Below are 15489 nucleotides of genomic sequence, written 5' to 3'. Positions count from 1 at the left end.
CTACAGTACTCCTATCTTATGACCTATCTTAATAGCAGATTGCCTGTGAAGTCAGAACATTCCAGCAGATGCTTTTATTTCAAAACGTTACTGACAGCTTTAAGTCTTCAGTTTTAAGTAATATTTTTCTAAGTTTAACGAATAGAGAATTTTAAAAACTTTTAGATCAGAGCACTTTGACAGATCTAACTTGCCCTTTGAGAGCATTTATTGCTTCTTCAATCAATTTGTCAGTGCCAGTGAGAGTTCAGGCCCTTGAACCCAGCCAAAATGGCATAAACGCAACATTATATTCAAGTCACTCTGCTGAGTTTGGATTTCTTCATGTATAAAGATCATTCCCTAAACCTGTTCTCTTCCTGGCAAACATTAGATGTTTAGGAAATAGGTCAGGAATGCAACGCCTGGGCCCTGCATTGCTATTTTCAAAGTTCTGTAAAGTCCTCCTAACATCTGGTTCGTTGAGTCAGCAATCGAGTATGGGATTGGAACTATACTTGCATGCCTGATCTGGCACGGGTGAGTAGTTCCTTCTTGTTTCCCACAATTGAAGAGGTATCTTTCACTTTTATCATTTATTGTATCAAATTGTCCACTCAATTTTCTGTACCACTTGTCTATCTTGATCATGAGGTAACCATATCTGAATTGAGTACTCACAGAAAACGTGAATCAGAATGTGTGATGGCGTTAGTTCAGACAGCTATTTTCAGCTTCTGTTAAACAGCAGTTAGCTGTCCAAGATTGCTGTTTCATTCAGCAGTCCCATCATGATAATAATTATAAAAACATTAATTCACAAAGCTTGTGACTTTAAAAGCAATTTCTCTGGATATATTTCACTTCTAAAACTGACCGTAATTAAATATTCATCTAGCAAGATGTCAGTACCTTGATCAAAATTGAAAACTCTATTTTATTAAAATGTGTATATGTTTGAAATATTGGTCATTAGGAATATGAATTTAAGGAAGAAAAATGCATTATAATTATTTATTGTCAAATGTAGCTGGTGTAAAATGTTTCATGGCCTAGATTTCTTTTAGTATGTGAGCCATTCTGCTTTTTTTCCTTACTTTACAAATTCAAACGTTATCCCACTCAAAGATTTCTTTTCAAGAAAATGGACTTACGTACATGAAGCTACAAAGATAGGACCACTGACCAACTGATTACAGCAAGAGTTATAAATCTCATTTCATGGTAATAGCACTAGAGATGATAAATGGTTGACATAGCCTTGCATGGCACATCTTATTCAATATTCACATTTGCAGTTTTAGAAGTGAAGTGGCCACAGTAGTTAGGTGATCCACACAATTACCTGTTGTGAAGAACTGCAATGAAAAGTCAAACTGTTTCCTTGTAAGCAGGGTTGGGGGTGGAGAAGAAAGTGTAATGGTAATCTGATTCTCTTTACTCTCCTCTGCCCAACCTTTCTGATGTAACACTTCAGAATTGATTGTAGGTGAGCATTGGAAAGCCATTTTTGCAAAAGCAGTAGCAGTAGCACTCAGACAGTGATGACAAGATTTCATGCAAAGGAAATGGCATTTGAAAAATTTGTCAATTACTTTGAGGTTTTTATGAGTAGGTTGGGTAAAAGGAAAAAGTGTATTTGGATTTCAAAAAGGCCTTCAATAATTATGTACATCAAAGACTACTCAGGATAATAACTCATGCTGTTGGGGATAACCTATTCATATGAATAGGCTGACTGACTGGAACCAGATAGTTGGGCTAATAAATGGATCATTTTTCGAGTTGACAGTTTGTAATGAGGTGAATGCCACTTGAATTAATGCTGGTGCCTCAGTTATTTGTGATCGGTGTTATTGACATGAATGAAGAGACTGACTGTGCTACAGCTAAATTTGCTGTTAATACAACAATGGTTAGACAAGCAGGTTGTGAGGAGAATACAAACTATCTGCAAAGAGATTAAGTTAGGCACATAAGTGGGCAAACTTCCGGAAAGTAGTGTATCATACACGAAGATGTTAGGTTGTTCTCCTATGCAGGAAGAAGAGAAACAAATACTATTTAAATGGAGACAGACTGCAGAGTAGAGTACAAAGAGATAGTGTGTTCATGGCCATGAATCCCAAAAGATTTCATATTCAAGTGCAGTCAGTAATTAGTTGGCCTTTGATTTAGGTTGGATAGCATAGAAATGAAGGGATGCCATGCTACAACTGTATAGGCTATTAGTCATAGTGCACCTAGACACTGTGAACAGTTTTGGTCTTCTTACTTAAGGAAGGACATACTTGCACTGGAAGCAGTTCCAAGAAAGTTTTCTAGACTGATTTCTGTGGTGTACGGATTGACTTTGCGACAGTTTGAGTAGTTTGGGCCTTTACTCATCAGAGTTCAGAAGAATGAAAGTTGGTCGTGCTGAGCTTATTTCAACTTCTCAGGAGGCTTGACTGAGTAAATGCAAAAAGGATGTTTCCCTCATGGGAAAAATGTAGAATCTGGGCTACAGTTTAAAAATTATGGATCTTCCATTTAAGACAAAGATGAAGAATTTGTTCTTTTCAGGTTGTTAGCATTTTGAGTTATCATTCAGAGAGACCAGTCGAAGGCTGGGCAATTGAATATCTTCAGGAGTGAGTTAGACAGATTTTTGATCTACAAAGTTCAAGGAGTATGAGGGACAGGCAGGGAGGTGACATGAAGGCCATAATCAGATTAGCCATAATTTTCTTGAATGCTTAGAGCAGGCTTAAGCAGCCAGATATCCTATTCATGCTCCTGTGATCTTACAGTTTTATATAGCCTGGTTCTCATGTTGTTAGGCTTTGATTTGTATGTGCACATCTCTAAGGGGAAGCAGTATCAAGGGAATTCCTTTACCCCAGTCATAAGGACATTCTTGGCAATAAATTGTGATCCTGATCTTCAAAGTTTAATACTGTCTTGAATCTTGGGTCTGTGAGGAATAGGCTGAAGGTGTCACTTGTTTTATTCTTAAACTATTCGTTTCTTTGAATATTTAATGTTTGAACCTTGATTTTTTTTTGAGTAATCTATAGCTTGTGAAAAATTAAACGAGCATAGATGGGTTACAGTGAGGGGGACTGGGAGGAAGCAGCCAGTGCAGGGACCTCCTGCGGCCATTCCCCTCAAGAACAAGTATACCGTTTTAGATACTTGTGGGGGGGATGACTTACCAGGGGTAAGTAACGGGGCTCAGGTCTCTGGCACGGAGCCTGTCCCCGTTACTCAGAAGGGAAGGGTGAAGAAGAGCAGAGCAGTAGTAATTGGGGACTCGATAGTTCGTGGCACAGATAGGCGGTTTTGTGGGAACGAGAGAGACTCACGTTTGGTATGTTGCCTCCCAGGTGCAAGGGTACGTGATGTCTCTGATCGTGTTTTCCGGGTCCTGGAGGGGGAGGGGGAGCAACCCGAAGTCGTGGTCCACATTGGCACCAACGACATAGGTAGGAGGAGTGCTGAGGATGTTAGACAGGCTTTCAGGGAGCTAGGTTGGAAGCTCGGAGTTAGAACAAACAGAGTTGTTGTCTCTGGTTTGTTACCCGTGCCACGTGATAGAGATTCGAGGAATAGGGAGAGAGAACAATTAAATGCGTGGCTTCAGGGATGGTGCAGGAGGGAGGGGTTCCAGTTTTTGGATAACTGGGGTTCTTTCTGGGGACGGTGGGACCTCTATAAACAGGATGGTCTACACCTGAACCTGAGGGGAACCAGTATCCTTGGGGGGAGGTTTGCTAGTGCTCTTGGGGGGGGTTTAAACTAACTCGGCAGGGGCATGGGAACCCAGATTGTAGCTTCAGGGTGCAGGGCCTGGAGTGTAGGGAGGTGAGGAACATGGCATCAATTTCCATGGAGGGTGCCTGTAAACAGGGAAGTGGCTTGAAGTGTGTATACTTCAATGCAAGAAGTATACGAAATAAGGTAGGTGAACTTGCAGCGTTGGTTGGTACCTGGGACTTCGATGTTGTGGCTATTACGGAGACATGGCTAGAACAGGGACAGGATTGGCTGTTGCAGGTTCCGGGATTTAAATGTTTTAGTAGGGTCAGAGGTGGGGGTAAAAGAGGGGGAGGTGTGGCATTGCTTGTCAAAGATAGTATTACAGCGGTGGAAAGGACAATGGATGAGGACTTGCCATCTGAGGTAGTTTGGGCTGAGGTTAGGAATAGGAAAGGTGAGGTCACCCTGTTAGGAGTCTTTTACAGGCCTCCTAATAGTCCTAGAATCATTGAAGAAAGGATTGGGAAGGTGATTCAGGAGATGAGTGACAGTAATAGGGTGGTTGTTATGGGGGACTTTAACTTTCCTGATATTGATTGGGAAAGCTATAGCTCAAGTTCGTTAGATGGGTCAGTGTTTGTTCAATGTGTGCAGGAGAGTTTCCTGACACAATATGTAGACAGGCCAACAAGAGGTGAGGCCATACTGGATTTGGTTCTGGGTAACGAACCAGGCCAGGTGTTAGAATTAGAGGTAGGTGAGCACTTTGGGGATAGTGACCATAATTCGGTGATTTTTACACTCGTGATGGAGAGGGATAAGTGTGTACTACAGGGCAAGAATTATAGCTGGGGTAAGGGAAATTATGATGCGGTGAGGCATGACTTAGGATGTGTGGCTTGGAAAAGTAGACTCCAAGGCAAGAGTGTAAATGATATGTGGAACTTGTTCAAGGGGCAACTATTGAGTGTCCTTGATAATTATGTACCTGTCAGGCAGGAAGGAAAGGGTCGTGCGAGGGAGCCGTGGTTTAATAAGGAATTGGAATCCCTTGTTAAATGGAAGAGGGCGGCCTATCTCAAGATGAGACGTGAAGGTTCAATTGGGGCGATTGAGAGTCATAGGGTAGCCAGGAAGGACCTGAAGAGAGAGCTAAAAGCAGCAAGGAGGGGACATGAAAGGTCCTTAGTCGATAGGATTAGGGAAAACCCTAAGGCTTTCTATAGGTATGTTAGGAATAAAAGAATGACTAGGGTAGGAATAGGTCCAGTCAAGGATAGTAGGGGGAAGTTGCGTGTGGAGGCGGAAGAGATTGGGGAGACACTGAATGAATACTTTTCTTCAGTATTTACTCAGGAACAGGGCATTGTTGTCGATGAGAATACTGAGTCACAAATAAGTAGAATGGATGGCTTTGAGGTATGTAGAGAAGAGGTGTTGGAAATCCTGGAAAAGGTGAAAATAGATAAGTCCCCTGGGCCTGATGGCATTTATCCTAGGATTCTCTGGGAAGCAAGGGAGGAGATTGCAGAGCCATTGGCCTTGATTTTTATGTCCTCTTTGTCTACAGGAGTAGTCCCAGAAGACTGGAGGATAGCAAATGTGGTTCCCTTGTTCAAAAAGGGGAGTAGGGATAGCCCTAGTAACTATAGGCCGGTGAGTCTCACTTCTGTTGTGGGCAAAGTCTTAGAGAGAATTGTAAGGGATAGGATTTATGCACATCTGGATAGGAATAATGTGATCAAGGATAGTCAGCATGGTTTTGTGAAGGGCAAGTCGTGCCTCACAAACCTTATTGAATTCTTTGAAAAGGTGACGAAGGAGGTTGATGAGGGGAAAGCGGTAGATGTGGTATATATGGATTTTAGTAAGGCGTTTGATAAGGTTCCCCATGGTAGGCTACTGCAGAAAATACGGAGATATGGCATTGAGGGTGAGTTGGAGGTTTGGATTAGGAATTGGCTGGATGGAAGAAGACAGAGGGTAGTAGTTGATGGCAAAGTTTCTTCATGGAGTGCCGTCACTAGCGGTGTTCCGCAAGGATCTGTTTTGGGACCATTGCTGTTTGTCATTTTTATAAATGACCTGGAAGAGGGATTAGAAGGTTGGGTGAGCAAGTTTGCGGATGATACGAAAGTCAGAGGAGTTGTTGACAGTGAGGAAGCATGTGGCAGGTTACAGCAGGATATAGAGAAGCTGCAGAGCTGGGCAGAAAGGTGGCAGATAGAATTCAATGTAGCTAAGTGCGAGGTGATTCACTTTGGGAAGAATAACAAAAAGATGGGGTACTGGGCTAATGGTCGGATACTTGGTAGTGTGGATGAGCAGAGGGATCTTGGTGTCCATGTACACAGATCTCTGAAAGTTGCCACCCAGGTAAATAGTGCGGTGAGGAAGGCATATGGCGTACTGGCTTTTATTGGTAGAGGAATTGAGTTCCGGAGTCCTGAGGTCATGATGCAGTTGTATAAGACTCTGGTACGGCCGCATCTGGAATATTGTGTGCAGTTTTGGTCGCCATACTATAGGAAGGATGTGGAGGCATTGGAACGGGTGCAGAGGAGGTTTACCAGGATGTTGCCTGGTATGGAAGGAAAATCGTATGAGGAAAGACTGAGGCACTTGGGGCTGTTTTCACTAGAGAAAAGAAGGTTTAGGGGTGACTTGATTGAGGTGTACAAGATGATTAGGGGGTTAGATAGGGTCGACAGTATGAACCTTTTCCCGCGTATTGAGTCGGGTATTACAAGGGGGCATAGCTTTAAATTAAGGGGGGGTAGATATAGGACTGATGTTAGGGGTAGGTTCTTCACTCAGCGAGTCGTTAGTTCATGGAATGCCCTGCCAGTAACAGTGGTGGACTCTCCCTCTTTATGGGCATTTAAGAGGGCATTGGATAGGTATATGGAGGATAGTGGGTTAGTGTAGTTTAGGTGGGCTTGGATCGGCGCAACATCGAGGGCCCAAGGGCCTGTACTGCGCTGTATTCTTCTATGTTCTATGTTCTATGAGCATCATCACTAACATTTTTGCAGTAATTTTACCTAAATTCAGTGCTTAAGGGAATCTTGTGAAAAGATTCATCATCATTAAAAAAAATACTGATTCCCATTGTTGGTTTTCGGGGGTGGTCCTGCACAATTGACTAAGATTTTGGTAAATGGTTCTTCAAAAACTGGTAACAGAATTAAAGGTGCAGGTTTAATGATGTTTGGGATTTCCTCACTACCTATCATGTACAATATGTTTGGCAAAATGTGGCTGCATCTTTATGTAATCTTGATCAATAAAAAAGATTAATATTTTAACCTGTGTTTTCCTTATACCCAAGTAAGATGCCTTTGGAATTTGGTGAGCCACTCAATATTTCTTTAAGATAATCAGATGAGACCACTGCGAATGGACCACTGCCCAATCCTCATTGACTGGTATTTGAGGTGGTTTCCATTACCTTTGTCTTTCAAGTAATAATACTTAGGTTTTAATTCTGACTCAACTTCTGAGTAGGCAGCTTAATATAACTCTTTCAATTCAGGATCTGCTTGTTGCATTTCTATTAAAGAAGATGGACTAAACATGCCAGCCTAATTCTCTTTATCATCATCCTTCTTAAAAATGGTATCTGAGAGCCAAATTACCAAGTCATCTGCCCATTTCATAGTGTCTGCTTCTTCTACTTCTTATCTGTTTCTTTTGGCTTGAAATTTAACCCCAATACAATCTAGAAGCTATCCAGGATGTTTCTCCTTTAACATTTCAGTTTCTTTTTCGTCCTAACCGTTAGTGAGGACAATATTTTTGAAACTGCAAGGCCGCTGTCCAAGATGAAATCAATTCCTCCTATTAGAACTTGCTTCATTACTCCAACTACAACTTCTCCATTTACTAAGTCCCTCTTAAATCCAACTCTATATAATGGAGTGGTTTGTAGCTATCATATTTACTTCCAATTAACATTTTCAATTCATTAGCCCGTCTGTAAGACAAATAGTAAAATCAGCCAGCTTCATTGATTAACTTGATCCAGTGTCCTTCAATATCTTTACATGTTTACCTCCTTGATTTGAAGCTTACAGAAATACCTCTGCTTTTGAGATGAAGTACTTAGAACCTCCAGTGATCTGATTCTCTGCCAATATTTGAAGAAATTTCATGACTGACTGGAATCATATCTCACTTCTTAATATAGTCTTTTAAAAAAAATTATTTTTGTACTGCTGCTACAGTTTTGATGTCCCTTTTCATTCCCATTGCTCCTTTTTCTGGGGATTCCTTAGTCCAGTCCAGCATCAGTGTTTCATTTAAAGTCCAGTAATTGAGTTGGATTTCTCCTTTATTTATTAGGCATTGTTACGTTTGTTTACTAAATTCAGTTCTTCTAACACTTACACATTTGCTATTCCTCCAATTTCCTTGTGGATTTCCATATGACCATCTCCCCCACCTGTAATTATCTCTGTGAGATGTAATAGGTATCTGCCAGACTGCTTCTCTGATCTTTGATACTTGACACTCATCTAAATATTTGCATAAGTTTGCAGGAATGCTATGTCTGAATTCTTCCATAATTTCTCTGGTGCAAGTTCATAGCAGTGATTATTACTCATTTGACGCTTCACACTCTGCGGATTATTCTTTTGACAGAGTAAAATACACAGTCATAGCTGTACTTGTCAAATATTTCTGTAATATTAAGGTTAAAATTTCTGTTGGCCTCTTTATCTATCCAGTTACCTTCTCAAATGAGGTGAAATATTTTCATTCACAGTAAATCTAAGCACGAAGCATAGATTATTCCTTAAATCAAATTACCCACTGGAATCCAAAGCATCCCCAAGCTACTACTACTATTTCCTCTTTTACTTTAAGCTTTTCGATGGTCAGGTCATTTTTGTCAGCCTACCCTTTTTGGAATGCGAGCTTTTTAATTTCTTTATCCTCCATTAATCTCTGATTTCTCTCTCTTCATTTTACATTTTCCATATTCCTCTGTTTTTGTGTTTTTTTTTTCCAAATATCAGTCTTTTCATTTATAACTATCCTAGCAAATTCTAGTTGTGATGACTCAGTTTCAGATTTCTATTCTTCTAATTCCAAATGCTGAATAATCATTCTATGCATCTTTTCCTCATGAGATCCTACTTTTAATTCTATCTTAAATGTTTCTGATAACTTTTTCAGTTTAACTGTTGGCAAAGATTTCAAATTGGTAAAAACAAGGGCTGCAAATGACCTATCACCTCCATCCCCACCCCCATTCACCTATTGTACTCTATGCTACTTTCTTCCCACCCCCACCCCCCTCTCATTTATCTCTCCACTCTGCAGGCACCCTGCCTCTATTCCTGAAGAAGGGCTTTTGCCCAAAACCTTGATTTCCATGCTCCTCGGATGCTGCCTGACCTGCTGTGCTTTTCCAGCACCTCTCTAATCTAGACAAAGATTTCAAATTATCCACTGTTGTATCTTCTATTTCCAGAAAACTCTTAGCAGCATGAAAAACCATCTTCAAAGTCTGTGCAATAAATGTCACTCACAGCATAGCAATTTTATGTCCAGTCAATGTATCCATTTCTTTAAAGGAGACACAAAGCCATTTTAAATTCAGTGAACTCCGATCCTATCAAATGCTTCCACTTATTACCCCAGTTGCTATAATTATCTGACAAATCAGATCCTGGAATGATAATTGACTTGATAAATATATTTTATCTTTATTTAACATGGCAGTTTTTCAATGAAATGTAATTACACAAGATGTGGAGGTGCCGATGTTGGACTGGGGGGTGGACAAAGTTTAAAAACCTCTCAACACCAGGTTATAGTTCAACATTACACAAATAATTACACAAGTCTGTAGACTTGGTTTTGACAAATAATCAGAAGTTTGCAACTTGTATGCGGTTTTTTTTTCAGATAAAATCACATGACACAGCTTGAAAGATTTCAAAATTCACACCAAAACAAAATCAATCTACTACTTAGCAGCATCCTAGAGAAATGACTTCCCTATCAAATCTATAGGTTTGATTTAATTACTTCTTTTCAGTTCCAGCATTGTGACCTATGAGGCCTTTTCCCTTGATCACTCACACATGTAATCTAATGTAACATAAAACTTACGGAGACATGGGGTGAATGTGCAAGCTCCAAACAGACTGTCACCCAAGGCTGGAATCGAACCTGGGTCCCTGGTGCTCTGAGGCAGCAGTGCTAACCACTCTGTGACTGTACCATCCCTATAAGTATAAGGTGCCAAGGAAATGAGAAGGTAGAGTACCAGATGTTGCAAAGGGATATGGAGGTAGAGTGCCAGCAGGGTAAGTGGCATGAGTGGCAGGCTGCTAAGGCCATAAGGTGTCATGTGGGTGAGGGAACGCATGAGAGATAGAGAAGGAAAAATGGAGTCAGGTCAGTGGGAGGTACAGGTGAAAGATGGGGAAAGAGCAAGGGTGCCAGTTAGGTGGGCAGTCAAGGTACCAGATGGGTAGGTTTAGGTTGGCTAATTCAAAGAGTGGTACGTTCGCACTTTGGCAGTTTGGGGCTGCCAGATGTCCGTGAGGGAGTGGAGGCAGATGCGAAGGTGGGGGGATGTGTTATGGTTCAGGATGAGCATGATAGTTATGAATCTGTGGGAGTCAGGTCAGCTCCAGGATTCAAATGGTGGATAGGGTGGCCACAAGGTAATTGGAGCATTTACATACAAACCCAGACAAGCAGATTAAGCTTTTCAGCTTTTGAATGATAATTGATTGCTCTCTTTGAAGTAAAAGAGCCTGAGTTCCACTTGTTAATATCACCCCATCAATGATGCTTCTTCCTTTGGTATGAGAACAGGAGCCCTTCTTTCCCCCATTGAAATTTCCATGAGAGCAAGAAATGCTTGCCATAATCACCAGTTAACAGTAAGCTTACATTGCTTTTAATTTCCACCTGGGACAGTTTTCAAAGCAAAATCTCTGCTGTCAATTCTGTTATGGTGAACAGCATTTTCCATGAAAAGATAACACAGCTTCTTGCCCTCGAAGCACTCCTATTTCTTCTTCATATCTAACTAAAAGATAAATTGTTTAAATACAAAATGTAAGCTGGATGTTTAAGAGTTTTTCCTACAACGCTGAAAAATGTGTTGCTGGAAAAGTGCAGCAGGTCAGGCAGCATCCAAGGAGCAGGAGAATCGACGTTTCGGGCATAAGCCCTTCAGCTCTGATCTCCAGCATCTGCAGTCCTCACTTTCTCCTTTTTCCTACAATGGTTTAGTGTAGCAGTCTCTCTACCTGGCATGATGGTCTTTTGGTGGTACATGGTTGTCTCTTGGCCCAGCGTGAATTTCCAGTCTCAAGGTAATTCCTCAAAGTGTGGTCCCACTGTGGCTAAGCACTTAAAGAAGGCTAACATTTGAATTTTCAACTTTATTTCTTTATTTTCTACTTAAAACTAAGAAAGTCTGCAATGTGTAACTTTTAACCTTATTTTGTATGTTTTACATTATACTATAAATTACTGCAATACCTTGTTTCTTCTTTCTACCTAGTTCTTAAGATTCTGTACATAGGTACTTGTACCTTGTGTGGTGATATTATAGCTGAAAATGTGTTGCTGGAAAAGCGCAGCAGGTCAGGCAGCATCCAAGGAACAGGAGAATCGACGTTTCGGGCATAAGCCTGAAAAAGGGCTTATGCCCGAAACGTCGATTCTCCTGTTCCTTGGATGCTGCCTGACCTGCTGCGCTTTTCCAGCAACACATTTTCAGCTCTGATCTCCAGCATCTGCAGCCCTCACTTTCTTCTTGGTGATATTATATACTTGTTACTGTACTCCTGTATACATGACAATCAAATCAAATCAAATTTTTAGCTTGGTCTGCTGGTGTTCCCTCCTGTTGCATTAGTTGAATAGGTGACTAGCTTCCCCTCCACTGCCCTGTGTCCCAAAACTCCAGGTGCCTGCCCACGGAGTAGGTTGTGAACTTTCCTTTGGACCAAGACCTGACTGGAGAGGTTCAAACACCCACAGTGTGAGAAAATGTTCTTGGCTTGCAGCATCTGAATTGATGTGCTGCTGGTGTTTTAAATACTGCACCAGAGACAAGCACTTCTGCTTCTAGTGCAATTAGAATTCCCAAAGTCTGATTGCATAAATGATAAGGTAAAGAGCAGAAGATTATATGGGAAAAGTTGCTCAAAGTCATGGTGGTCTCTTGAATCTTATTTTACAAAGCATTTCAACTGAGATTGGAGAAGTTCTACCCATGGTCCAAAAATTAAATCAGGATCATGCAGTCAGTGTAGAACTCTCATTTGCATAGTGTAAAAAGCCTCTTGACTGAACAAAACAGATGAGAGCTTGTGTTGACATGGTAAAGGTCATCAAATGGTCTGCTGGATCAGATTAGAAATTAGTTGGCAAGAGCTATGCTGTATTTTTTTTCAGGATGAGATTATTATATCTTCAAAATTGGGAAATTTTGTTCTGAAACGATTAAACTTCTGTTTTCTTGTTAATTCATATGATGTAGGTATCATTGACTTATAGAACATAGAACAATACAGCACAGAACAGGCCCTTCGGCCCACGATGTTGTGCCGAACTTCTAACCTAGATTAAGTACCCATCCATGTACCTATCCAAATGCCGCTTAAAGGTCGCCAATGATTCCGACTCTACCACTCCCACGGGCAGCGCATTCCATGCCCCCACCACTCTCTGGGTAAAGAACCCACCACTGACATCTCCCCTATACCTTCCACCCTTCACCTTAAATTTATGTCCCCTTGTAACACTCTGTTGTAACCGGGGAAAAAGTTTCTGACTGTCTACTCTATATCTATTCCTCTGATCATCTTATAAACCTCTATCAAGTCACCCCTCATCCTTCGCCGTTCCAACGAGAAAAGGCCTAGCACTCTCAACCTATCCTCGTACAACTTCCTCTCCATTCCAGGCAACATCCTGGTAAATCTTCTCTGCACCCTCTCCAAAGCTTCCACATCTTTCCTAAAGTGAGGCGAGCAGAACTGCACACAGTACTCCAACTGTGGCCTAACCAAAGTCCTGTACAGCTGCAACATCACCTCACGACTCTTGAATTCAATCCCTCTGCTAATGAACGATAATACTCCATAGGCCTTCTTACAAACTCTATCCACCTGAGTGGCAACCTTCAAAGATCTATGTACATAGACCCCAAGATCCCTCTGTTCCTCCACCTGACTTAGAACCCTACCATTAACCCTGTATTCCGCATTCTTATTTGTTCTGCCAAAATGGACAACCTCACACTTGGCAGGGTTGAACTCCATCTGCCACTCCTCAGCCCAGCTCTGCATCATATCTAAGTCCCTCTGCAGCCGACAACAGCCCTCCTCACTGTCCACAACCCCACCTATCTTCGTATCATCTGCAAATTTACTGACCCACCCTTCGACTCCCTCATCTAAGTCATTAATAAAAATTACAAACAGCAGAGGACCCAGAACTGATTCCTGCGGAACTCCACTTGTAACTGGGCTCCAGGCTGAATATTTACCATCTACCACCACTCTCTGCCTTCGACCGGTTAGCCAGTTTTCTATCCAATTGGCCAAATTTCCCTCTATCCCATGCCTCCTGACTTTCCGCATAAGCCTACCATGGGGAACCTTATCAAATGCCTTACTAAAATCCATGTACACTACATCCACTGCTCTACCCTCATCCACATGCTTGGTCACCTCTTCGAAGAATTCAATAAGACTTGTAAGGCAAGACCTACCCTTCACAAATCCGTGCTGGCTGTCCCTAATCAAGCAGTGTCTTTCCAGATACTCATAAATCCTATCCCTCAGTACCCTTTCCATTACTTTGCCTACCACAGAAGTAAGACTAACAGGCCTGTAATTCCCGGGGTTATCCCTATTCCCTTTTTTGAACAGGGGCACAACATTCGCTACTCTCCAGTCCCCTGGTACCACCCCCGTTGCCAGTGAAGACGAGAAGATCATTGCCAACGGTACTGCAATTTCCTCTCTTGCTTCCCACATAATCCTAGGATATATCCCGTCAGGCCCGGGGGACTTGTCTATCCTCAAGTTGTTCAAAATGTCCAACACATCTTCCTTCCTAACAGGTATCTCTTCTAGCTTACCAGTCCATTTCACACTCTCCTCTTCTACAATACGGTCCCTCTCATTCGTAAATACTGAAGAGAAGTACTTGTTCAAGACCTCTCCTATCTCTTCCGACTCAATACACAGTCTCCCACTACTGTCCTTGATCGGACTTACCGCTACAGGTAAGTAATTTTGAAACAAACTGTTTTACCTTAGCTGTAGTCTCCCGGGTTCGCCTTTACTCAGCCGCTGCTCCCACTCAAATGACCGTTGGTGATTAAAGGGTGAGTATTTATACTCACAGTTCTCCTTCCCGGCTGCCCCTCTGTTTGCCGTCACTTCCTCTGCTGCTCCCGCTCTTTTTGTGAAGAGAGAAAGAAAACACCGTTGCCCGCTACAGGTAAGTAATTTTGAAACAAACTGTTTTACCTTAGCTGTAGTCTCCCGGGTTCGCCTTTACTCGGCCGCTGCTCCCACTCAAATGACCGTTGGTGATTAAAGGGTGAGTATTTATACTCACAGTTCTCCTTCCCGGCTGCCCCTCTGTTTGCTGTCACTTCCTCTGCTGCTCCCGCTCTTTTTGTGAAGAGAGAAAGAAAACACCATTGCCCGCTACAGGTAAGTAATTTTGAAACAAACTGTTTTACCTTAGCTGTAGTCTCCCGGGTTCGCCTTTACTCGGCCGCTGCTCCCACTCAAATGACCGTTGGTGATTAAAGGGTGAGTATTTATACTCACAGTTCTCCTTCCCGGCTGCCCCTCTGTTGGCCGTCACTTCCTCTGCTGCTCCCGCTCTTTTTGTGAAGAGAGAAAGAAAACACCGTTGCCCGCTACAGGTAAGTAATTTTGAAACAAACTGTTTTACCTTAGCTGTAGTCTCCCGGGTTCGCCTTTACTCGGCCGCTGCTCCCACTCGGCGAATATTTGCTGACTATTCCTAATTACCCCAGTGAATATAGTAGTGAGCAGTCTTCTTGAACCACTGAAGTCCTTAGTGTTTGTTAGGAAGGGTGTTCCTGAATTTTGGCCTGGCAGCAGTGAAGGACTGATAATATAATTCCAAATCTAGAAGTGCGTGACTTGAAAAAGAACTTGAAGGTGGTAGTGTTCCCATTTATCTGCTGCCCTCCTATTTCCAGGTGCTGGATGTCATGGATTTGAACAGTGCTGTTGAAGATACCTCGGTGAGTTACTTGGAGACAGTACAGACTGCAGATGCTGGAAGTCAGTAGATGTGAAGCTGAAAAAGCACAATAGGTTAGACAGCACCCTAGGAGCAGGAAAGTCAGCATTTCAAGTTGAGAAACCCTTCAGAACTGGGGAGTTGGGGTGGGGGTGGGGGGACCCAGAAATAAATGAGGGAGAGGTGGAAGTGGGCTGGGGGTGAAGGGTAGGTGTGATGGTGATAGCTAGATGCATGTGAAGGGGGTTGTAGTGATTGGTCAGTGGGAAGAGTGGAGTGGATAGGTGAGTAGAAAGATGGAAAGGTTAGGTCAGGTTATGGAGGCGAGGAGTAGGACTGGACATGGGATAAGGCTGGGGTTGGATGGATTTGGAAGCTGGTGAAGCCAGTATTGAGGCCCTTGGACTTTAAGCTTCCCCGGTGAAATATCAGGTGTTGTTCCTCCAGTTTACATTTGGCCTCACTCTGGCAAGAGAGCAGGCCAAGGATGAACAT

At 42.3% G+C, this 15489-nt stretch overlaps 1 protein-coding gene across 3 annotated transcripts in view; it reads left to right on the top strand.

The window, feature by feature from the left end:
- The window catches only part of tex11 (testis expressed 11), a 236352-nt gene that overhangs the window by 211616 nt on the left and 9247 nt on the right, over positions 1-15489 (top strand). For all 3 annotated transcript variants that reach the window (XM_087992026.1, XM_087992025.1, XM_087992027.1), the window contains one exon: positions 14951-14995. In XM_087992026.1, the coding sequence (XP_087848152.1) occupies positions 14951-14995 (45 nt within the window). The remainder of the gene's footprint in view (positions 1-14950; positions 14996-15489) is intronic.

The sequence above is a fragment of the Chiloscyllium plagiosum genome, unplaced genomic scaffold, assembly GCF_037043375.1.
Source record: "Chiloscyllium plagiosum isolate Xiang-an unplaced genomic scaffold, Cpla_swu_hap1 HiC_scaffold_11, whole genome shotgun sequence".
Taxonomy (NCBI): domain Eukaryota; kingdom Metazoa; phylum Chordata; class Chondrichthyes; order Orectolobiformes; family Hemiscylliidae; genus Chiloscyllium; species Chiloscyllium plagiosum.
Note: the sequence above shows the minus strand (reverse complement) of the source record. Positions and strands in the feature narration are given on the sequence as shown.